The sequence below is a fragment of the Ptychodera flava genome, unplaced genomic scaffold, assembly GCF_041260155.1.
Source record: "Ptychodera flava strain L36383 unplaced genomic scaffold, AS_Pfla_20210202 Scaffold_28__1_contigs__length_4768798_pilon, whole genome shotgun sequence".
NCBI classification, from domain to species: domain Eukaryota; kingdom Metazoa; phylum Hemichordata; class Enteropneusta; family Ptychoderidae; genus Ptychodera; species Ptychodera flava.
The window spans coordinates 4,024,535-4,049,891 of record NW_027248350.1 but is presented as its reverse complement, the minus strand read 5'-3'; the positions used below and the strand labels follow the sequence as shown (position 1 = coordinate 4,049,891).

At 36.8% G+C, this 25,357-nt stretch overlaps 2 protein-coding genes across 2 annotated transcripts in view; both read left to right on the top strand.

The window, feature by feature from the left end:
* Positions 1-141: 141 nt before the first annotated feature.
* On the top strand, positions 142-19,846 carry LOC139127020 (SID1 transmembrane family member 1-like). The gene is made up of 16 exons (XM_070692949.1): positions 142-209; positions 2,444-2,540; positions 2,809-2,870; positions 5,757-5,812; positions 6,375-6,515; positions 8,552-8,625; positions 9,239-9,353; positions 11,493-11,610; positions 13,123-13,259; positions 13,700-13,802; positions 14,151-14,206; positions 15,712-15,758; positions 17,178-17,283; positions 17,493-17,609; positions 17,831-17,944; positions 18,362-19,846. The coding sequence occupies exons 4-16, from the start codon at positions 5,777-5,779 to the stop codon at positions 18,425-18,427; spliced, it is 1,230 nt and encodes a 409-aa protein (XP_070549050.1). The 5' UTR covers positions 142-209; positions 2,444-2,540; positions 2,809-2,870; positions 5,757-5,776; the 3' UTR covers positions 18,428-19,846.
* Positions 19,847-23,751: 3,905 nt separating this feature from the next.
* LOC139126974 (SID1 transmembrane family member 1-like) overlaps positions 23,752-25,357 on the top strand; it is a 46,294-nt gene continuing 44,688 nt past the window's right edge. The window contains exon 1 of the mRNA XM_070692892.1: positions 23,752-23,824. The gene's annotated coding sequence lies outside the window, so the exon portion shown is untranslated. The remainder of the gene's footprint in view (positions 23,825-25,357) is intronic.

Here is a 25,357-nt window from a genome sequence, read left to right as displayed (position 1 = left end):
GACATTATCACTGACGATTAATAAAACGCTTTATATCATTTTATAAACACCTTTAACTTTTGACCAGAAGGGAAGTGTTGTCGTATTATGTCGCTATTGTATTGTCTACATTTTGACACTTTTCCCTTTTTATTTAGATCTACCTGATTTCGGAAACAAGGTGGATAGAATTAAAAATGTAACAATAAATATCATACCAACAGTATCAAGTAAGTGATAAGTTTTAATTATGAGATGTCGTCTGGATCTGCCTTATTATATAACCGGATATGAACTGAATATGCTCACGTGTTTTACACCAGGTTCATTAATAGTAGTACGCTTCACAGAACAATGAGATATATGTCATCACTATATGTAGCAGGTTTTTTTAAACTTCGCACAGTACTCTCATAGTTTAATCACTTATTACAAAACTTTATTTAATATGCAAATGAGCTGTTAATTAATTTGACACTGCTCAAGGCTGTATAGGACAATTAGATATCCATCAGATCAACATTTGCAGCACGTTTTATTTAATTTAATGCTGTAATTTTAGAGTAATGTTACTAATTACAAAGTTCACTAAATATGCAAAAAAAAACCCGTAAATTAACTTGACACTGTTCAATGATTCATAGCACAATTAAATATTTATCAATCAATATCTGTAGCACGTTTCACAAAACTTTGGTGCGAAAATTTCAGAGTTACATTCCTAATTACAAAGTTTATTAAAATATGCAAATGAACCCTTAATTAACTTTACACTACTAAATGCTTTACAGCAGTTAGATATCTGTCGTATCAGTATCTGCAGCAGATTTCATCACATTTGATGCAGTTATTTTGGAGTTATATGACTAATTACAAGACTTCATGAAATATGCAAATGAGCTAATTATTAACTTGACACTGCTCAATGCTTCTCAGTACAATTGGATATTTATCAGATCAACATCTGTAGCAAGTTTCATCAAAGTTAACGCTGTAATTTTGGAGTAATATCACTAATTACCAAGTTCATTAATGATCAAATGAACCCTTAATTAACTTCACACAACTAAATGCTCTACACCACAATTAGATATCTGTCGGATCAGTATCTGCAGCAGATTTCATCACATTTGGTGAAGTTATATCGGAGTTATATGACTAATTACAAACCTTCATAAAATATGCAAATGAGCTATTTATTAACTTGACACTGCCTAATGCTTCTAAGTATAATTAGATATATATCAGATCAATATTTGTTGCAAGTATCATCAGGTTTAATGGTGCAGGAATTTCAGAGTTATGACACTAATAACAAAAGTTCATTAAATATGCAAATGAGAAGATAATTGACATGACACTCACAGTATCATCATAATGTTCTTAGATTGTCATCTATGAAAAGTTTCATGAAATTTTGTGCAGTATTTCTTGATACATGCCTTCACTGTCATTACCGTCGCCATAGGGAAACCATTGTACGGAAAAAATCGATATTGCATAACTTCATTAATATGCAAGCCACACTAACCAAAATCTAATGAGTTCTTGCAAGTAGCATATGGTACCTGTGTACCAAATTTGAATTGAATCCGTTTTTGAGTTACAGTAAACAGACAGATAGACACACACACACACACACACCACACACACACACACACACGCACACTAACACACACTAACACACACACGGACAGACAGACAGACATCGCTATGACATTAGCCCACGTGTTTACACACGTGAGCTAAAAAGCAAGAGCTAGTGAAAATACTGATATCAATGACAAATATTGGTTAATAAGCGAATCATAGAAATTACCTGTTTCATATGACGACATCACAGGAGGAAGTTGTCTCTGGACAAATGATCTCGAAATTGACAATTTGTCTAATTGGCCTGCAATCAGACATGTTACGCAAGTACTGGGATTTCCTCTTTACCCAACAAATAAAATCCCACGTGCACTTCTCTCAAGCACAGCCCATGGCAGTATTACTATGATTATTAGTATGTAATATATTTGTGAATAATGAACAGATTGCCCTTGTCATCTGTTTATATATGCGCTGAGTGCTAGTTTTGTTCTAACTTTGTTGAGCGTTAATGGCATTGGTCACCGTTGTATGTATGACTGCTCCGGTAGTGTATCTCTGAGAATTGAATACCAACCGATAACTTTATTTCACCCTGCACTGTAGATTTACTAGAACCATACTCAATTGATAGAAATCCCGGGAAAATTGCAAACTATGATGCTTCGCCCTTCAAAACCGAACTCAAAGATAAATCGTTTCGTGAGATCCTCTTCAACTTCCTTGTAATTCAAAATCAGGGCTATGTCTTACCTCCACAGCTTTATCATGTTTATAGTTTTAATATGTTATCTAAATGTGTCATTATTTTGGGATAATTCAAAACACTAAATACGTATTACATCATGGCGCAAATTTCTTTTATCGACAGCGTCAAAATACTGGTTAGGCACTACACTGATAGTTTTATTCTACTTGTCCTTCTATGGCGTCTATGGGTTAATCGTGCTGATACAGTATTGTCGGCGGTAAGTATACGTATGGATGGATGGGTGTGTGTATGTGTGTGTCTATGTATGTATTTATCTATCTATCTGTCTGTAAGTCTCTCTGTATATCTATCTCTATCTATACATTCATCTATCAAGTTATCTATCTACAAGTGTATATCGATGCATTTTTTATCTATGTGGATAAATAACTGGTTCGGATTACATAAATGTGTATATTGATGGATCGATGCTCAGTGCACTCGTCTTCCGCAAAGTTACAATATTTCTTTCTTAATTTCTTTAGTAATGACGAAGAGACAGAAAATGTTGATCGTGGACCAGAAGCAAAGCAAAGACGTCCAAGAGGTAATGAAAGAAACTAACATACCCTACTTTGAGGATGTTGTGTCCATGAATAGCTGCATGATTAATAACGTGCACTATTCCCAAAAAGACTTCCCTTAATGTACAAGAGTCTGCCGGGCCGTGTAACCTCAGCCAGGCACTGATTGTTTGCAATGATTTAATAGTCTCAATATAATGCCACTGTAACTCTGTCTCAGAAATTTGTTATATCAAAGACAGAAACAATGTTTTCATGCTTTTTATTTGAATTACGATATCAGATCAGAAATTAAGTCACAATAATAATGCGCTTGCAGCTACCGATGATAAAACACATAGAAATCCGTCGCCAGTTAAAAGATGGAATATTGCTAACAAACAGGCAACTAAAGAAACTACGTGTATTTGCAATGAAATAAACTTCCTCGACTTAACTTACCCTTTCCTCAAGATTTTGGAATATTTTCATGTTTTGATAAAGTTTTTGATTTATAGTACAAGAGTGTGTGTGGTTTGGCAGAGGCAGCGCACGCCACTTAGAACAACTAAAAAAAGTCATAAAAGCGTACTTAAATTCGTACGTACATTTGAAAATGTGATCGTGACACAAAAACCACATCTATCATTCTCAGGCTGTGAAACTACCATGACATTTTTTTCTTTCCAATTGTATGAAATATGACAAGATATATTTGTTGAAAACTTCGCAAAGTTCTACAGTATAAAAATAAATGACTATCAAAACTTTTTACTCCTACGAAATTGTCCTACATAGCGTGTATCATTTTATCATTTGGCGATTTACAGCGCGTGTGTTTTAGATCCAAGATCATGTTGTTTTTGGATCCAATACTGGTGCCTTGTTGCCATTAGTTTTGAAATTGTTCATGTCATTCATTCCCCACTTAAGTGCTTTCACACAATGCAGAACGACAACGTGTTATGACTTTATGTGTTTCGCAATATAACCCTATATGACCCAACATAGATGCGTGGTGCCAATTTGAAACAAAAGTTTTATAGTAGAGCCATCACACAGACAACCCTTGATAGATTTTGTACAGTTTTAGAATAACATAAACAGCAGGGATATATGTATCTTGATACTAGTGACCGGTGTACAACATTTTTTTAAAAGTTGCATATCCCGATTCTTTAAACAAAAAAAGCTCAATCCAATTAACTGCATTCAAACTTTCACTATAAGTTACACATGCACGTCCATCTGTCGTGCTTAAAGTCCAATATGGCTATCAGAAAGCTATTTCTGTAGCCTAAGTCGTTTATTTCCCAAATTAAAAACAGGTACACTATAGAAATATTGGGCGACGCACTGTCCGTTAACGTTTAATAATGGGCAAGGTCGAAAGGAAAGTAAAAAATCAGTGAATGGGCATGGTCAGGGCGAAGTCTGTTATTTCCATTCTATTATCAACGAACCCGAGAAAACCGTCAAAATTCCCCGCGCGAAAGTTAATGGGGCCTTGTACTACATAAATGTTGTACATCACTGTTGAGTGCACTCAACAGTGATGCGCTGCACTGTGTGCGAGCTCGGAGTTTTTGTCAATGAGTAGTGCAATACCTGACGCACTTGTCACGCCCTGTAAACATTTTGCAAATCCGGAGATGTTTTGTTGGAAAAAAGTGTCTAAATTTGGCCAAAAAGTGCTCTTTGTGATTGATTATGATCTTTGTACAAACCACAATTTACGTTTTAGCTATAAATTTTGCGATACTGTGAGTCGTTTATATTATTATTCATATATACGGGCATATAAGCAAACAGTTACTGTGTATTTGTGTTCACGTGGTTCAGCTCGACCAATCAAAATGCGACGGATAGGGCATGGTAATATAATACCTAATAACAAGCATGCATAGTCTTCTAATTTAATGATATGATCCAATATGGATGCCTTCGGGGCCATTCTATCGAAGGGTGACATTTTCCGTAGATCACCACATGCACCATAACACATAATAACTTAATTTTGTGTAGGAGCAGTCTCTTAAGACGTATATATCGGTCATACTACATCCTAGAACTGTCTTTCGATATAAGTAGAATAAGCAGATTGACATTTAAGTTATGGCTTCTGTAATGCACACAGTTCACATTTGAGCTTATGATTAATAGTCGAGCCAGCGGCTTACTGACTACGCATGCGCAGATTCATTATATACTATGCGAGTAACCGGAAGTGTACCCGGCTTAATTCTTGAGCGCCGCTGTGTTTTTGAGTGTTCGTAAATAAACAAATACCAAATCAGCCATTAATAAAATATATATCTGTTATTAGCTATTAAGCATTATAATCCACATCGTCACTGATGCAAAATACAGTTACAATTACGTCTAAAATATAAAGAGAGAGAAAATTGTCGTGCATATGAACGAGGATATACGCAAAGAATGCAGGGATTGAATTTTAGATAAGCGCCCTCTGTGCCAATAACAAGATGCATAAATTTCCAGTTTGAAATGGAACACTAGTTTTCAGCTTGCAAGTGGAAGTTTGGCAGTGCAGTTACTATTGCTACGATAATGATGGTACGATACGTCCTTTATTAAACATAATAGGTTGTTATCATGGTAACTTTGCCAACTTATGTACAACATTTTTACGCATTAAGCAGAAAATCTATATCTGCAGGGTCGAACCGTTTTAATTAGAGGATAAACTGGGCATAACTGTCGTACAAACGTATATAGCATGGAACAATTAATTCTATTTTATACCAACCATGAATCAATAGATTAACATTTCTAATCTTTACCCATGGCGCTACACCAGGGTCTAAGCCCAATATATTATCACATATGTTGTATATACATGCAAACTCTCACACATAAGATATGTGAGAGCGCAAAAATTGAAAATGGTATTTTCCTTTGTCAACTAGGCACAGCAGATTCCCATGAGATGAGAGAAGGAGGGGACACTACTGACAGGGTACAGGTATGCTTTAAACGATATATTGGTGAGGCATAGTAAATTCTTCAAGACGTTCCAAAAGAAAGGAGAACGCAAAGTTGTTAAGACGCAAGAAAACGATTGTCTCGTTTGCTTAGAATATATAGCAGGGTGCGTTCTTCCATATAAGGCTTCAGGCAAGACTGTCCAACTGTGGTATTTATATTATTGTTCTACTCAAATCATTGTGCAACTCATTGTGAGCGTAATTTGCTGTGCGTGGTTCAATGGACACGAATTCTATCGATATCAAATATTCATATCATGCTATGGCGTTACGACTAGGTCTTGGCTGGAAACCTATGGAATACTATATTACACATGATTGTCAGCTCTTGCTGCATGAAGTATAATACCATATAGTGTGGTGACAGTAAATAGTCGCCTCTTGAGCGTCATAAAGTTTCCTCATACTGGGGTTGTTTCTGTCAGTATGATTCTCTTATCGCATCCTTAGTCGCATTCTTGTACCATTGACTGTACACCCTTCGCTGTAAGGGAGAACGCTCAATTATGTGTAATATTTGATAACAATGCTTTTCTGCAGCCAACCCTGCCTGTGGCTGATTTATCGACGAATCCTGATGGGACCCAGTCTGCAAAGTACAAGTTGTATTGGAAAAACCTCATTCCTATAGCCATCTTCTACGCATTACCAGTGGTACAACTTGTCTTCGCTCACCAAGAGGTGGGTGTACATAATTCCAAAGAAAACATGCTTTTGGTATCCGTATTAAAAAATGTCCTTTTTGTTGCCCACCTATACTCTTGGTGACTACTTCTAAGATGTACGAAAAGTTACGGTCACTGAAGGACAAGCATGAGCAAAATCAATGTATAAATCAATTTATAAATCAATCAATCAATCAGTCAATCAATCAATCAATCAATGGATAGGTAAATATATACACCACAAAAAAGTTGGTTAAGTCTGCGCTTTTCTTTCAAATAAAAATAATTAAAGCTAATCACTAAGTCAAGCGATAACGTACAAACCGTACAAGTTAACAGGTACACATCTAAGCTTCGACGAACACAAGCATGTAAGTGAGAAGGTCTTGAAGTCCTAAGTAGCACTGAAATTAAACACTCACTAAAGTGATCCCGAACAATCTTACTGAAAAACTTTACTTAAAATTCTTCCTCCAGAAATATCAGAACAATCTATAATTTATGTTAACCTGCTTATTACTGTTCTAAAAATATCTTCATTTATAGTAAACATGACTAGTTGAATTGCGGGTCATGGAGGAGAATGACCTAAAGAATGTTCTAGACTAATTAAACTCAGAACATTGGTGGTGGGGGATGACCTACATAATATATATATATATATATATATTATATATATATATATATATATAATATATATATATATATATATATATATATATATATATATATATATATATATATATATACATATTAAATGCCTCGATGTGAGTGCTAATCAGTGCATTGATTTGAATAGGAACATCCGGGATGTTGGTCGGCCGGTGAACGATGTACTGACCGGTTTCCATGGTTACCTGGTCCAGTGAAGCCTTTCGACTTTTTCAATGTCAAAGTAGACGCTTGATTGTAGATGTAAAATATCAATGCCCGCACTGCTATTTTAACTTTGTTAAAATCTTTTTGATGCAGGTCGATAATGGTAAAATTGTTAAAAACTCCCCTGTATGTGACTAAATGTCATTTAGCATTATCTGTGAAGTGGAATGTAATAAAAATATTGTTGCCTGAATACATGGGTTTATGTGCCCTTGCATGAGGAGACATTTTGCCCTCCTGGCGTCGGGCAAATTGTCACCTGCTCTCGGGCACATAAACCCATGTTTTCAGGCAAAAAATAATATATATATATATATATATATATATATATATATATATATATATATATATATATATATATATATATTTCAAAGTTAACATATTTTTTCATAGGAAGTTACAGTGCTTAGTGCCAAAGCACAGCGTTATAAATGATTACAGAAATTACTTCAAGTTCAAAGTAATAATATCTGTTATTCAAGTTTCAAGCATCCTGCAAGCAATACGCGTACGCCACTTCGCGCCATCAGACATTACAAGTAATTACATTCACTTCCATCTTCCTGATCTTAACCTCTACCTGTTATAGAAAATGTACCATTAATTGTACAAGATTTAGCTTTTGAATGTTTACCTTTAATGGACGCAAACCATTCCTTTGCAGTTGTATTCTGCACTATTATTGAAAAATCACCAGAATTGCTGATAACCAATTATTTGACTTAAAAACCCTCAATAAAGTCACTATATAATAGTTATTGAACAAAAACGTTTGGCTTGGTACTCAGGGAAGGCCCATTTGAGTGTAAGCTTTAGGAATATTTGATCTATCGGATCAGATATCATCAGTTGATAAGAACTTAGAAATTTGTACATTTTTGGCATTCAACCTCTCCAAGACAATGGTAAGACGTAGTATTGCATATCAATCAACAGGACTCAGAGGCCTATGTTATAATTCTCTAAGTTCTTGAGCTTGAACTACTACTACTACTACTACTACTACTACTACTACTACTACTACTACTACTACTACTACTACTAATAATAATAATAATAATAATAATAATAATAATAATAATCATAATGATAATAATGATAATAATGATGACAATCACCATCATCAACATCATTTATTATCATTATTATTATTATTTCCATCTTTTGTTATAGATATTCCATGATAATGGTGACGAAGATGTCTGCTACTACAACTTCCTTTGTGCAAATCCTCTCGGTGTGCTAAGGTTGGTGTTACTATATCAATTTAGCATCTGCTCATTTCTTTCTCTCGGTAGGATTTAAGTTCTTGTATTTCTCATAATTTTACTATGAAACCAAAACAACGTCATACATTTGATGTTCTGGCTCATTACAACACAAATTTAGTGTACTGTAAAATAAGTGTGTAATGTAGTAGCAAGATAACCATAAAATTAGAATAATACTGGAATATAACAGTATAAAGTCGTATTAGCTTTATATATTATTATTGTTTGTTATGATTAAGAATAGTGTAGCATAAACTAGTGATAATATTTTTCTGCAGATGTAAGAAAATAAGAAGCCATTTTTGTTGAAGTCAATTGGCGCTTTCATCTATGTTCAATAAAAGCTGAACCGATGAGATCTAATGTAACTAAGGTATACGGACTTAAAACATACTTTTGAGCGCTAACATTTCTCCAGAGTATTGCTAGTATATTGTCCAAAATCGGGGGGCAATTCTTTGATGCTGGCTGGAATTCTTTGTGTTTAGAAAGACGATGCAAATATTTGCATTAGACTAAATCAATAACGAAATATACATGTAGGCTTTTGTCTGTAAATGTAACATGTTCTTGAAATTTTCCTCGCTAGCTCCTTCAACAATTTCTTCAGTAATGTTGGTTACATCTTTCTTGGCGTGTTATTCCTATTTATAACTCGAAGGGAAGAACGAACGTATACGGAGAAGTACAAAGACACCGAACAGGTGCAGTTGAACTACTATATATTTTTTTCTTGCCATAGGGCTTTCATACCCATATGAGTATGGACAATGTTGCTTGTTTTGTCGTGCATTTGTTCCTGTTTTCTACCTTTTTGGGGACAACCAGTCTTTCCCCAAATGGTTCCAAATCAAACTGCTTTAATTATATTAAGTATATTCTTATTTAGAGAAAGAACGATAGGGACTATTTGACAAGAATTCATGCGCTTGTTTGATGCGATCATCGCTGGGTCACAGCTGACTTGCCCGCGTTCAGCTGTACTCAGCTCCGAGGTTAACTTCGATCACAGACAAACACAGAACTCTTGACAGACTGGCAACGGGTATTGTTCAAGGTGTGAAGGGACTACGTAAGCCCTCCATGTACGCCTCGCCTCAGGTAGCTCTCGTCTCTCTTTTCCGAAGAGTGCCGACAATGCACCCTTCGGTATTTTCCGGATTTTCGCCAATTTTTACGCGAAAGTATGTTTGGCAAAGTTTGTGTTGTTGTTGTCGTGTGACGTGGAGAGGAATTGGCCTGCTGGCGAAAACGCGAAAGTTTTGAGCTTCGGGAAAGTGAGTTTTACCATTTTAGAAATTCCTCTTACATTTGTATGAATATAGAATGAGTGTGTTTGAACCGAATTCGAAAGTATTTTATCGATACTGTCAGATTTACTCAATGGTTTGCGGTCAGTCATATTGTCTTTTACAAGTTGGTCATGGAAGGACGCGTTTATGAAACTAGTGGCGTGTTATGTTTTGATTGGCGTGAAACAGTGTTTCAGCCCTGAGAACTCACAAAGTAAGTATGGTTGCTACGCGACTGGCAGCACGATGCCATCTTGTCGTACTTTTCGCATAATCTCGTTCAATTATCGACCACGAATAAAGTCTCCAAAGGTCTAACACCTATGAAGCTCATTTTAATATGAAAAGGCCAAAGTCTACCGAGACTGTCTTTCTATTTGTCTGTGCTTCAATCGAGCTGGTCGTATGGATAATGGCATCTCTCTGTCAGGTTCTTCTGAACGAATCAAGCGGAAATAGGAAAGGCCGTGGATTTTTAAATCAAGGTATTTATTTGGTACGTACTATAACACCAATTTGGTACGAACTAAAACATCAATTTGAGTGAAAATTCATTCATCAAATGACTGGACGTGGCGCGTTGTTATTTTTGTCAATATTCGAACATCATTCAAAGAATTCTGCTTTGCAAACTTTCTATGGAACTTTCAACTTTCAAAATTATCAAAATTATGTTGATGAAGTTATCATTTGCATGCTTTTACGAATAGAATGAATTTGTTCAAATATAATGAAGAACGGTGTTCGGCTCTGACTCAAAAATCGGTACAACTACGAGCAACATCTCTAAGGTGAATTCAACAACAAGGTACAATTCAGAGAATGTGATGCACAATATGAATGAACAATACAATAACTCACACCTTCAAATGAGCTGAAAATCTTGAAAAATAAAAAGGCATTTCTTCTGATACGTTTCAAATCCGGAGGAGTATCGTCATAGCTGTCAGGAATGACGAACGCTCTTTGCTTTATCTGCTCGACTCTTTGACTGACGCGGCAGTGTTGAGCGTGATATCGAACTTGAACCCCGTCAATGTTGCTTCAGAAAACATCCCTGCCGCTGCAGGGACGTTTGATACATGAATTAGGTTAGCGTCTATGCTTATCATGTTGCTTGATGGATATCGACAGGGGCTCTTTTGAAGAGGTACACAACACAAAATGTCGGCGATATAGCAGCATCACGTATTAAAATGTCAGTGGTGAAGAAATCAAACAAATTATTGCAAATCACCGACCAAATTACACGAATTCATACAAATTACGGTATTTTGTATTTTACACGTATTCTAAAACCCTATATTTCCCTCTGCTTCCTTACCAACGCGCTTTTGCGCTTCAGAAATATAAAAATCAGTTTTGAATAGCTGATTTTGTTTGTTTACGTCGAAGGTAGTCCGGGTTCCATATCCACCACATAATATATAGATTCATCGCAGTCGTATACCCATAGTGTAACGTCATACCTGGGTCTATGGATGTGATAAAGTCGTATATCCCCCAAGGGCCTTCAAGATTGATATAAGCCATTTAACTGCTTTATTACAGAAACTAGGCCTGCCAAGATACTTTGGCATATTTTACGCCATTGGTATCGCCTTGATAATGGAGGGGATCCACAGCGCTTGCTATCATGTGTGCCCAAGTCATGGTAACTTCCAGTTTGGTAAGTTTGTTTGTATAGCATTAACAGCAGCATAGATAGGGCTGGCGAAGAAGCATACAGTTGGATGAGAAAAAGACAGTTGGATGAGAAAGAGAGAAAAAGACAGACCCCCCCTCCCCCAAGTGCAAAAGTGAAATACTCGGGATATATCTTGCGTCGTCTCCATACCAGCGTCTGCGAGTGCGGAGACAGCAAGGGGACGTCAAAGAGCAAATACCCCCAGTACACATGCACTTTAAAGGGTATAAAACAAGAACAAAATGCTATCCAGTACGACGCGACTCGACGCCTGAAATTTGGCTGATTTATATGTTCCTATCTTTGTAATCGGGTTTGATGTACTATGATGCCATTGACTTTTCATATCCTTTCTTTGCCACACCCAAAGTTCTGCTTCGATAAAGTTATTTATGTTTACAGGTCAAAGGCGCGTGTATTCTCATAAGAGGTCTCGTACATCAAGCTTTCGCTGCAATAAAGCCCGAATCGAACACAGTGAATAGCTATGCATGTGTAATTTTGAGAGTCTACGCTAAATTATTTTAAAACATGGTAGCAATATAATCAAGAAAGAAACATAGTTAAACTTATTTTTTCGCCAAAGATTTGGAGCTTGAGTCTGTCAGAGATGGCCGGATCGGGAACAAAAAAACAGAGAATAACACTTGAAATATACTGAAAATATGAACTTTTTCATAGATATCGTGTTTGAAATCTTCCACGCTGTTAGATGTTTCTCTTGCGAAACAATGCAGCCTGCATAGGACCACTTCACTTTTCTTATATTACATAGATCGTTTACAAGAACAACTATTCCTGGTTACGAGGGCTCATTTAACATAAGATTGCGTAATGTTTTCGGTATTGCGATGCAAAACATACACCGATGGTACGCGCACACACTCCGATGTAAGTTAACTGTGGTACACATGTAAGAAATAATACCTGTGAATGAATACGCCTTGTATCATTAGTCTGGCAGGCCTCGTTTTCGTTTAATCTTCCCTGTGTTAGGCTCGACAGAAGTTATATATACTGAACAAAATCGACATCCTTTGCTCCTTTTTTTTGCGACTGTTTACAAAATAGTGGTACAATTTCGCATTTTTATCTGATATATACCTTGTTCTAATTTTACAACATTTCTGCCATTTGGTACATGTTTTTACTTTAAAGATCAAATGACTACGAAATATACGTTTATACTTTATTGCTTAGAAATACCAAGATGGTCACTGTTACGAAGACAATGCTGCCAGGATAAATTAGAACATGACATTAAGAAACAATCGTACATAGATTCATGTTTTGTCTTGGCTGCAAATCAAAGTCAAGTTCGACAGGTTATCTGTGCGTAGAGCAAGATATTGCTTTTGTTTTCAAACATTATAATTGGGTTCCCCGTAACTGTACTTGGCCCTTTAACACTGGTATTAAGAGCGTTGAAAATTTAAAATCTAAAACTTAGTAAAATCGCATTGGTTTTCTATCATTATGTTATTCGAACTCTAGATACATCTTACATGTACATCATGGCCGGTCTATGTATGTTAAAGTTATACCAGGGACGGCATTCGGACATCACGTCATCTGCACACGTTAGCTATACGTGTCTCGCTCTTGTCATATTTGTCACAGTCATTGGAGTGGTAAGTTTGTTTTTTTTATATCACCGGTCTAGATTAAGTCTTGCGTTGATATTGTAAATTTGACTGATGATGCGATAAGTGTTATTTTTTATTTGATACATCTGATACTATGCATAACGCTCGTCTCAGGTGGAAACCTGAACGTATTCAGTACAAGTGATTCCAAACATATAATTTTAGAGGAATTTGGACCTTGCCCGAAAATTGTGCGAATATGTACGTTATTTATCCCCCAGACCATGAAAGCTAAGAAAGAATATTAAAGTGTGGATGTGTGTAGTTGAGCTGTAGTACGTAGGGTTTTTTCTGTAAATATTATGAATTTTTTTAGAATAGTTGTCATGACTTTGATATGTAGATATTTTTCACATAGAGTAAATTTGCCGAAATTCTGTTAATTCTCTGACTTTATTTCAAATTCTGCAATTTTTGTTTTTTAGCGCTTTGAGACTGTGTGGTTTTGGGTTATCTTCACCATATTGCACATTGTTGTAACCCTAGTACTGTCTGCCAAGATATACTACGTACATGGGATCAGTTGTGGTAAGTCTAACGTCCATAGCGTAGAGGGCATACATAGTTTAGAGAAAAACTAGTGGAAAGTAGCATGTGTGTCGGGATGTGACGTCATTTTATCGGTATACGTGTCATCTCAGTCTGGTTTTACCCATGCATAGCTTTGAAAAGTAACCGCGTTTTCTTTGGTAATGTTTTCATTATGTCTTCTGTAAAACGTATACAACGTACATGTTATTACGTGAAGTATGACGAATTCACGATGTCTGGCGAAAACAATGCACAAAGTTCATATCATTATAATGGAAGGTAAAAGATACAATACAATATTAAAAAGCGATTACTCTTTTACACCAATTTCACCTCTGCACACAGATGTTTTGGGAGAGTCATTGGAGGGAGTGCTTGAATGCAGTAGACCAAAGTATCCGGTGAGTAAATTGTCACGAGTGAGAGATCTACACCTTTAAATATGATATCAGCTCCTGTAAATGTACAAAAGTAACTCAGCTTTTGTGCTATTAACCTACGACCAAATACACCCTCGCACTGCAAATGGAATTATTACAGTAATCGCTTCCAAAATTGCGGGTTTACTACGTATGTGAAACTCTGCCTCTTTACGTTTGGCATGTTGATTTAATGAATCGGTTTTATTTTATAAAAAAAACACACTTAAAAGCTACAATTTCAAATGAATAAAGGTCTTTCTATAGAAGTTTAATTTCCAACGGAACCAAATGAAAGAAATATTTCGTGTCAATTTTCATTACATTATATGCAAATAACAAATGAAATAGCTTTAGCTATGCCTGTTATCGCCGTATTGTTATAAAAGGGTGCGACCGGCGTTTCCCCTTGATTGCACAGGTATCATATCATGCTAAAGTTTCGCGTAGATGGTTCTTAGGGAATGCTGCTATAGTCATCACCAAAAATAATTCGTTGTGAATGTGTATGTCATTAAAATCTGACCAAATTGAAGTGGGAAGTGTGCGCCTATCAGGATATGCATATTAGTTGCGGCTATTTTCAAGTATCATCATAGGGGTCAGTTGAAATGTCCACCCCAGGGTATACCCTTACTGGTGCGTTCGTTGTTGACTTTCTGGTGATAATCTGGTGACAGCGTCCACCGATTAGTAACTTATCTTTGCTTGATTTGGCGCATTAGGCAACCATGCATTAGTTATAGACGCAACACAGTGATAAAACTTCGCGTTAGATTGTCAAAGGCTAAATACATGACACAGTGAAGGAGAAAAAGGGAATATTTGCAAAACCAGTGCTAATATAAGACCAAGACGCCGAAAGGTTGGTTGTATAAATCGTTATTGCCAATGAATACCATAATCAAATAATCGCAATCATACTAATCCATACTCCAAAGACATTAGGTCAGAATTCGTAAGACAATATTTGTAAACATAGACACAAAACAGCACAAAACAGACAGTAAATAGACGGTACACAAACAAAGTCATATTCATGAAAGAAAGATATATGGACCTCTGGCCAGAAGACCAAGAAGTGATGTCAGGTGTTTCGAAAATAGTAAGCGCATCCTGCCCCACATGTGGCACCGCCATATATCAATCTGTAAGTCAGATAGGTAGTGGTCACTAACTAAGGCCCAATTAACCGTATTAATTAAATAAGAAATTGCAACAAGAAAACTGTGCTAAGACAAAGACACCTTACCCCCGCCCCTACCCTTGGGGACGGACATTTGAGCTAACCCCTTGGTACAAATACCTATTATAATGAAGTTTTCTTACGTATGTAGACTTGGATAATTGGTACTCTGGAATAGAATTATCCGCTTCTCAAATAAATGTTCACGAGAATCACTGTAATAGTGGTTTTCTTTCAATTGTGTGTATTACTTTACCACTCATATTGGCTTCATGCGTCATTTATGTCTTTTGCTTTTTAGGCTCGGATTTTCCTACTCGCTGTTGGAATTTTAATCAATTTAGGATTGTAAGTTAATAAGACAATTTTTTTGCTCTAGTAATTTAAAAGTAATGGGAATTGTGAGTAAAGCATCAGCGGCGAAAATCTCGCCGCGTGAAACATGACAGCTTTTCCCCACACAGATTTAGACGTTGTGGGTATGGCCCATTTGACCAAGTAGGCCATACCCACCACGTCTATTAGAATTCATGAGTATACTTTTCTTGTTTACGCAAACATTTATATGCATTGGACATCTGGGGAATGGCTGTTACATCAGGCTGGCAACCTCAACACGTGGGCAGTGAATTAAGACTACGCTTTATCACTCATGACTCTTTTTAAGGCAGTTACGATTCCGAATAAAGCAAGACAATTTTTTGGCTTCACGAATTTCCCTTCAAATACAACACGAACGTACATCAAATCGGAAAAACTATGCAGACCTAACAAAGCCGTTTCAAAACACAGTGAGCAGGTAATGACCAAGTACACAAAGCTTGTCGTTAGTATGGAGGTACTAGCTCCGCTCCTGGCTCAATGATCATATTGAACGACAAAACATGGACGTAGAAGATAACGTTTCTACCTCCACGGACTAACATACGCGTTACCGAAAAAATAACACCGCATGTAATTTTCTGTCATGCATGGTATCAACCGATGCGCGGTGGTCAGCTCTTAGCCCTACGGCTGGTGTATGAGTCAAGGGTGCTCAGCTATGACTACGCCGTGGCCGTTGCATACATAGCCCTGCCAGGCAGAGAGGACGAGTATCGGTGTACAGTAGCCAAGGCCCCTCTTTTACTGAACAAGTAGTCTTTGGTCCTGACAAAATTTGCAGCCACGCAAGTCTGTGTACGTATACGGTGCTTTGTGTTCGTCCACTACGTTTCCATTCATTGTTGTGAAGGATAACATAGTGAACGGAACATGTCCACAGAGGTCCACACAACATCGTACGTATGGTACACTAGCTACGTTGACTGTATAGCCCACGGTTACCGGAAAACACCGAGAGTAGCTTTACCTGATCTTTCCTACATAAACGTTTTTATTTTTCTGAAGTACACGGCAAATGTTGCTTTCCACTACCAAACCGTTTAATAGGGATGATCAAGAGGGCCAGAACAGCCAATTTTCACCAATGAGTTTCAAGAATCTGGAAAAAGGTGCTAAAAGCGTGCGATAGATATATTGACGAGATAAACATTGAGAAGATTAGGATTAAGAGAGGTGTGACTGGTCCAACCTGTTCAGTTTCTGTGTGGGGAAAAGTTAGAGAGAAGGTAGTTGAAGATGTATTAATTTGTTATCACTGGTGTACGACTAGATCGCGATTTATATCGATCGAAAACATGAACCGGCAGATTTTCGTAAGCATACTTAATTTTTATTATTGAAACATATCAAAATGACTTTCCTTTTAAATTTTTCATGTTTCAGTGCACTGTATGGCGCAATCGAACAACCCAAGAAATTCGCATCACATCTGTTGTTCACCTTTCTGACCAATACCTTATGGTACACGGTGTATTACATTATCATGAAGGTAAGTTACATCATTTTCTCATTTTGGTAAATAGCGTCATTGCACTGTATCAATTCTTAACACTCTAACACCCTAAGCAGCATTTTAATTAGCATTTCAACACAAGATAGCAGGGAACCGCGAATGCTGAAAACTGTCAGTGAAATCTGCTGTTGTTCGCAGCAATTATCCTCTTGATTGACGGCATGCTATTTTGTATTCAATTTTAGTGTCGATCGGGTGAGAGAATTCTTCCAAAGTCACCACGAACTATCGTGTTTCTCGTGCTGAACGCCGTGTGGGTGCCAGCATTGTACTTCTTCGTCCAGGGATTAGCCCAGTGGGAGGTTAGTATCCACTTAAATGTATAGGTACTCTGTGCACAGGGCACAACTATACCTATATTTATAACGATAACCCTAGTAGTATACTAACTATCGTGCATATACTTCTTGGGCATTACGATTGTGTTGTTTATATACATGGTTCTGATATCATTGTACGTTTACTCTTGTTTTAATGTCTATTTTCCGTCAGTCTTGGTATTATGCATCTTTTCTCTATACAGAAAACCCCAGCAGAATCACGTGAGGGAAATCGTGACTGTCTTCTGTTTGATTTCTACGATGATCATGATGTGTGGCACTTCTTGTCAGCCTGTGGCCTCTTTTTCACATTCATGGTAAGCTTATACGATGGAATCTTGCTGATGTATAATGTGCCTCGAGTACAGATATTTAGTAATTGCTATTCAGCCAATTGTGCCAATTTAGATCAGCTTCTCAAACGCCAATCAAAACGGGAAAGAACATCTTGTGTCAAGTTCGCCACTAAAATTAAGTTATAAGGTGAAAAACAAGGTCGCAATTTTTATATTAAAATAGAAATGAAAGCTAGGAAACACAATTTATTATGTTGAGGAACTGTTGAAAAATAATTTGATGCGCCTCCTCGGTTACCATAGTACTGAGCTACTGTTTTGTCTGCCAACTTGTACACGACCACCTCTTGTTTATAATGTGGCTATTTTTCGTAAGATTTATACCTGTGCTCATAAACAAGACGGCTTCAACGTTCTCTTTTGTAATGATCTTTGCAGACATTGTTGACTCTTGATGATGATGTTGATTACAACAAACCAAGGGACGAAATACCAGCTTTCTAGATTCAGCCTGAAGCATGAAAGTGCCATGCAGATGAAGATCGGGTAATAGTCGATTCTACAAATATTTCACTGGTTTTGGCAACGCCGCATATAATCAAACCTATTAAATTGTGAAACAAAATAGCCTTAACCAGTTTTAGCTGTAGTGACTATATAATGTACAAAACCTCTAGCAATCTATGAACTTTTCTATACTAATAGTTCAATGTTGTGGGAATGACTTCCAAGTATGGTATACTTTTGGGAGAGTAGAGTAAGATGCTTTTAACAATACATTTAATAGTGTGTATTATATCCAGAAGTAGTTATGCTGCTAATATTGCCCCTTTATTTAAGAAAATTTACACTGTACATGTATATGGACAATTCAAGCTTCAGGTCGTTATTTATTATGATATACTTCATTATAAACTTCCAATCTATTTCAAATTGTATTCTTCCACAATTGATCAAACAAAAGTGTTCTCCATCAACCGAAATGCAGAAGCAGTTTAGTCCTGTACTTTAGTGTGAAATTGTTTTCCAGATGATATCAAAATTATTTCCAGGAGATGTAGATTTAAACAAGAATTGAAAAATTATCTGTTAGATTTTTAGGTTTGTCATTTTGACCAGAGCTTTCAGCGTGAATTCAAGTATAAAACGTTTGACTTGGTACTTGGTAAAGTAAAGGCATGACGTATTCTTTTCCTGTGCTTCTCATTACAGTTTTATCTAGTTGTTAGTGTCAATGAGCATTCCACCATTTCGATTCATACCTTAGTTTGTGTTTGCGATGTCAACTTCATTCAACATATGCATTTTATCGCAACAATTTATTTCAGATGTAAATGTATTTTTTATTCTACTTGTATCTTAAAAGTAATGATTTTTCTATTATTTGGTGAAGGAATTACTTTAAAAGCAGATATACAGTATGATAATCAATATTTTGAAAACGTTTGTTCATATCTACATTACTTGCTTACCTAGTTGAGAAACGTGTTTAAGGTAGAACGCACCTCGTGGACAGACATTTGGACTCTCAAACTTTTACAATTCTCTTCTGATATACCACATGTGGGGGTTCATTTTAAAGCTCTTGGCGAAAGAAAACTTTTCACCGGCTTAGTTTTTCGAAATTCGAAACTTTTTATTTTTCTCCATAGAGTTAACACTGGGATGGCGGCCATTTTGAATTTCTAATATCGGTAAATCTTGGGTAATTTGTTTCTCTAGTACCAAAATTTGCACGGTGACCCCATATTTTTATTCTTGATTTTGAAAGAGAATGATTGAAAGATCCCTTGAGGAAATTAGAGCAAAAGTTTAAGTCTTTCACTTTCGAGGTGCATATTAGCTTAAATGTGTTTGATTTGAATACCCGCGAAGAGACACACCCTTTAACCTTTTTCCCCGAATAAAATGGACATGAAATCAATCAAAGTCTTTTTTTGTTTAACTCTTTGGAATGTCTTGGGTGTATAAATACAGCACATACTTAATTTCAAATTTCATATCAGCTTTATGGAGAGAGAGAATGAGAGACAGACAGAAGACAGACAGACAGACAGACAATGAAACATACGTGAGTGTAATAGGTATGGAGTTAGTGATTCATGAGCAATTCACAGATAATTACTATGGTTACAGGATTGGTACAGATCGTCTCTGACTGGCTGCTTTTGAAACATGAACATTAAATTCATGGACACTTTTCAAGCAGTTGATGATATCCCAAAATAATTTAAAGCGAATATTTGAGTCAAAGTTCACTGTTTTCCAGAGTAACGTGTAGATTATCTTTGACAGCCAGGTCAAATCAGATTATATTATATCAGTGCAACTGTGCCAGAGACATAATGTTATGATTGGATGAGAATCGGTTTTAATTTGTGCAAACCATGGTTAAATCAAGCAATAAGCTCCGCTGAGGACGGGTATACCACGAGATATAGCACAATTCACGACATATATGCACGACCCGCAGGCGAGTGCATATATGGAGTGAATTGTGCTATATCGAGTGGTATACCCGTCCTCAGCGGGGGTTATTGCTATTATATTATATCAACTTCATGTTATTACTTTTGTAGACATTAATATTGATAAAAAGTGGGCCGTATTCAAATATTTATGGAGAACGTTGTTTGCTCAAAACAGTGGTTAAATGAAATGGGCCCCAGAACAAGCATTTTAACCTTCTCCAGAAACATCCAACACTCAAAATATACGTAGATGTACAACTGTAAGTTTCGTATCATATCGTCAAACGAATTTTTATTTTGAAATGATATGGTAGAACAAACGTAACTGTCAACAGTATAACACGCGTGTACAACTCTCTGAAAGGTCAATTCAATAAAATATTTACATATGAATGCAACCTGAATCATGTGAATGAAATTGATAAATTTGTCCGCATTTCAAACTGCGTGTCCGATGTCGAGCGCGTACAGCAGTATTTAGTAACACACCTGTAACAGTGAACAGCGCTTTTGCAGACGACATCAAAGGGGAGCACAACACAATTTTTAGGTCGTGCAAAATTCTTTAATTAATTAATCCAAAAAATGAAATGAATGTATACTTATTGGTACGTATTTTATTATAATTTTACCAAAATACAAATTCGTTTGACGATATGATACGAAACTTACAGTTGTACATCTACGTATATTTTGAGTGTTGGATGTTTCTGGGAAAGGTTAAAATGCTTGTTCTGGGGCCCATTTCATTTAACCACTGTTTTGAGCAAACAACGTTCCCCATAAATATTTGAATACGGCCCACTTTTTATCAATATTAATGTCTACAAAAGTAATAACATGAAGTTGATATAATATAATAGCAATAACCCCCGCTGAGGACGGGTATACCACTCGATATAGCACAATTCACTCCATATATGCACTCGCCTGCGGGTCGTGCATATATGTCGTGAATTGTGCTATATCTCTTGGTATACCCGTCCTCAGCGGGGGTTATTGCTTAATTATACGTGAAATCGAAGAATGCAACCCATGCCGCTACACCCTGCACCTCTGAGTAGTGCGCATTCTTGGCAAAAGCAGATTCACACTAAGTTTGAATCTAGTATCATAACAGTGATCTTTCGTCCTATAATAATCATTAAAAAATAATATATAATAATTGTGAATTTTCTACATCTAGTACTCCTAGGCTTAGAAATAAAGCTTCGTGACACATGATTAGCGATAAATGCGACCATACTACACGAAAATATATCATGTGGCGGATAGTATTGTTAAAACAAGATCATACAGATAGCGGCCGTTATACTGTTTTTAAAATATATACAATGTATACACAGGATTGTTTTTCGATCTTCAAATGTGCAATTGTGGACTTAGATGTCCCTTTAAATTTGTACGATTGTTGTTAACGTGTTTTGTTACGTGTCACGGTATCAGTATAGTGTACTCCCCACAGCGTATCGGCTTGGTGATATTAAGTGTACTCTGTGTCCTGCATAGTTAGTGTTGAAATCATATTCAGTTAGCGATTTCAACTTCAGTGTCCAATAATAACAATGCACATGAAAAACTTACACGTTGTATGATACAGGAGATTTCAAAATACTAATGGAATTAAACCAATAGACAGTAGTTGACACCTGCAACAAAAATAGCGAAAAAAAACTGTCCAAAGTTACAGTTCCTTGTACTAGCTTTTACAAAAAAAGACAAAATTATTGAAATATCAAAACACTAGCAATGGCGTTCAGTGGAGGAATTCATACGAATACAAATGAGGTTCTACCAGTTTTGAGATTGTTTCCAGAGTTTCACCCTCCTAAATCTATGCTCATGTTATGCCTAAAAGTTTCATATCTTGTGATCGTATGTAACTACCACGAGCTAGATTTGGCTACAACAGACGAAGTCTCGCGTGAGGTCGAAACCAAAGACGTAGTGAGTTAAATTACCGGATTTTTTCTTAGAAACCAGCGATATTGGACATTACAGAGTCACCATTCTATTGTAACATTTACGCGGTGACATACAGTAAAATAATGTTTTATATGGAAAACATGACATGTTCTGGATTTCACCAAGCAGCACTTAGAAACACGGTTTTCACAATCTTGTACTTCCTGCAATTATCGTAATCATCAACTTGTCAGTAAATACCGTCGCAGAAGATTCACTTTAGCTAGAAACATTTAAATGCGGCATGTGAGGGGGTACCTCCTACCATAGTCTTTCTCCTGTAATGCCCGTGTTTGTTTTTTTAATAAAACAACATACTAATTCTGTAACAATTGTCTTTCTTAGATTGTACGTTGGGGCACCAGAATTTTTCCCAGGAATAATGAAATCTCGATACCGACCAATTGAAAGCGAACCTTTACAAACTCTATTTTTGAGCGCAATTTTGCTAAACCTACGCTATGTGAACAAACCTTTACCGGTACCTGTGGTGGCATTAAAAGCATGAGTATGTCAATCGCGTTGGTACACAGTAAGTCAATGCTGTTGAATGTCACTTCGTATCATCATCATTTTACTACATATTTGGCCAGTACTCTTTTAGCATTGTGTGTATGTGTTCTCCATCCTTTGAAAGACTTATGCAATAATCAGTTGAAATATTTTATATTTTCGAACACATAAATGATGATGATAATCATCATCCTCATCGTCGTCGTCGTCGTCAACATAAATATTTGGACTCTGGACGCCTGTTATGTTTAAAACTGGTGCAGTATGTTTTAACATGATATAAAGGGCAGACAAAAATGATTCTTATGTCCTAAAGATGTTGCTGAGAAATTCCTCAAAACTGTTACTCCATTCAGAGTGTTACATCACAATAAATACGAGGCTTAACTTTCATCTTTATAGAAACAGTCAAAGGAGTATATTAAAACTTAGCTGTTGAAACGCAGCCGTCTGTTGGCTGGGTAGCGTGCATGGCTATGCGGGTCATCAAAAGGTCAACCCCGCCACTATCCGTGGCGGGGTTGACCTTTTGATGACCCGCATAGCGACGCAAGCTACCTCGCCAAAAGATAGCTGCGTTTCCACAGTTAATTAAAACTAAGATTCAGATTATTCTCTCATAAGTTATGGGCAAGCAGTTTGCACAGATAAAAACTGCTAACGATCGCGACCGTTAATACTTATCACGCTGAGCCATGCCTCATTAATACCCGCCCAAAAGTGACGTGTCAATCAGACCACATTCCACTCTCAGAAATAAACGCCAAGACTCAAATAATTTTCCTCTCACAGCTGTTTCGCTATTGGTTCTTAGCTATTTGCATGGCCAATCTGGCATAGATAAAGGTCATCGTACGATATATAAAGAAAACGAAAGAAGTTAGAACGAGTCTTATCGCAGACACACCAACTGTTAGCGAATGTAAGAGTTGAGTTCGTATAGCCTTCAAGGGTAAGTAATTGTGTGCAATACGGTTTTTGGTATTACCATTCTAATTCTGATAAAATAGAGCAGAAATGACAAATTACTGCTTCTGATATCTGTATTTTAACCTGCATGTGCGTCTTTCCAAAGATACACGAGAAATACGTGAGTGGACGCCAGCACCATTTCCCCTGTATCTATGGGCGTTGCTAATACACACACCGGCTCCGTGACAGTTCTGTGCATTTCTTTTAACTATGCTTCTCGTTTAAAGCTCTAATAATATCTTATAAAAGGTTTCCCTTCTTGTCGTAATAAGGAAGACAAAATAGCTGATTATATCTGTTTCGATGTTCAGCAACGATGATGTCTTGAGCTTTCAAGGTTGATACCTTTCTATGACGTCATCAATAAAGTTCTGGTTTTCACTGTCATATATAGGCAAAATGTGTTTACTTGGTGTGTCTCGTCCGACTTTCGAATTCGATTGTTTTGTAACGGTGTTCTCCGCAACTGAGCTCGGGTTACAGACAAAACAGAGAATACTCATTTGTTTCATACACATTTTTCTCTTTAAACAGTAGTTTAACCTTTTTCGTTTACGTAGTCTCCAGTCCCGGTGGTTCAACATGTCCTCTGTTATATTGTATTGTCACTATTGCGCCTAGAGCTCTGTTAAGAGATTAGGCGCACTACAAATGTACTTTATTATTATTATTATCATTCACATTCCACCTTCGATAACCTTTGGAATATCATGAAAGAGTTTGTTTGCATTTCTGTAGTCATAGTTTTGCCGGTGCATAGTAAAATTCCAACCAACTGTCAACGCTACCTCTGCGGTAGCGGACCACCTCTTCACCCGTTGTTGTTGCGTTCAACAACAGCAATGGTAACACTGGGGTTCAATACTTTTCCTCGCCTAAAACTATCGGTTAGCGCTTAACCTTAGAGGGGATTCGCAAGATTGTTTAAAATCGCTTTTGCTTGTATCCACTAAAACGCTAGATCTCAAAGAAACACAGCTAAGTGGAAATTATAAAATGTAGGTATGGAAAACCCTGTAAGAACACGGCTAGACTGTAGACCCGTTCCGCAATGTTGATATGAAAAACATTTTAGGCTTTGGCGTTGCTAGGCTACTAATTTATGCCCTATAGTGTCGCCCTGCATTCCAGGGGTTCATAGTATCTTTGACATATGCCAAAATGAATTGCTTGGGACAGAAACTTCACAACCAATCGATGGCTTACTGTCACTGTATGAACATAAAGGGCGACACTTTGAATAACCTGTAACGTTGATTTACGGGTAAGGGCGTGAAGTAAGCTAAAATTAGCCGACGAGACCATTAATTTTGCCTTTCCTCTCCTGTCAGTCCATTAATAAACATTGTCGGTCAACACGGATCCCTTTATTACTATCAAAATACCGACAAATAAAACGAAAATCCTATTTTCACATGTTTTGCGCGAGAAACCGGTCCGCCCCGAAATATGGAGCCAAGCAAAGGTTACTCACAAATCTATGTGAACGCATTTCCCAATACCCTATTGTCAC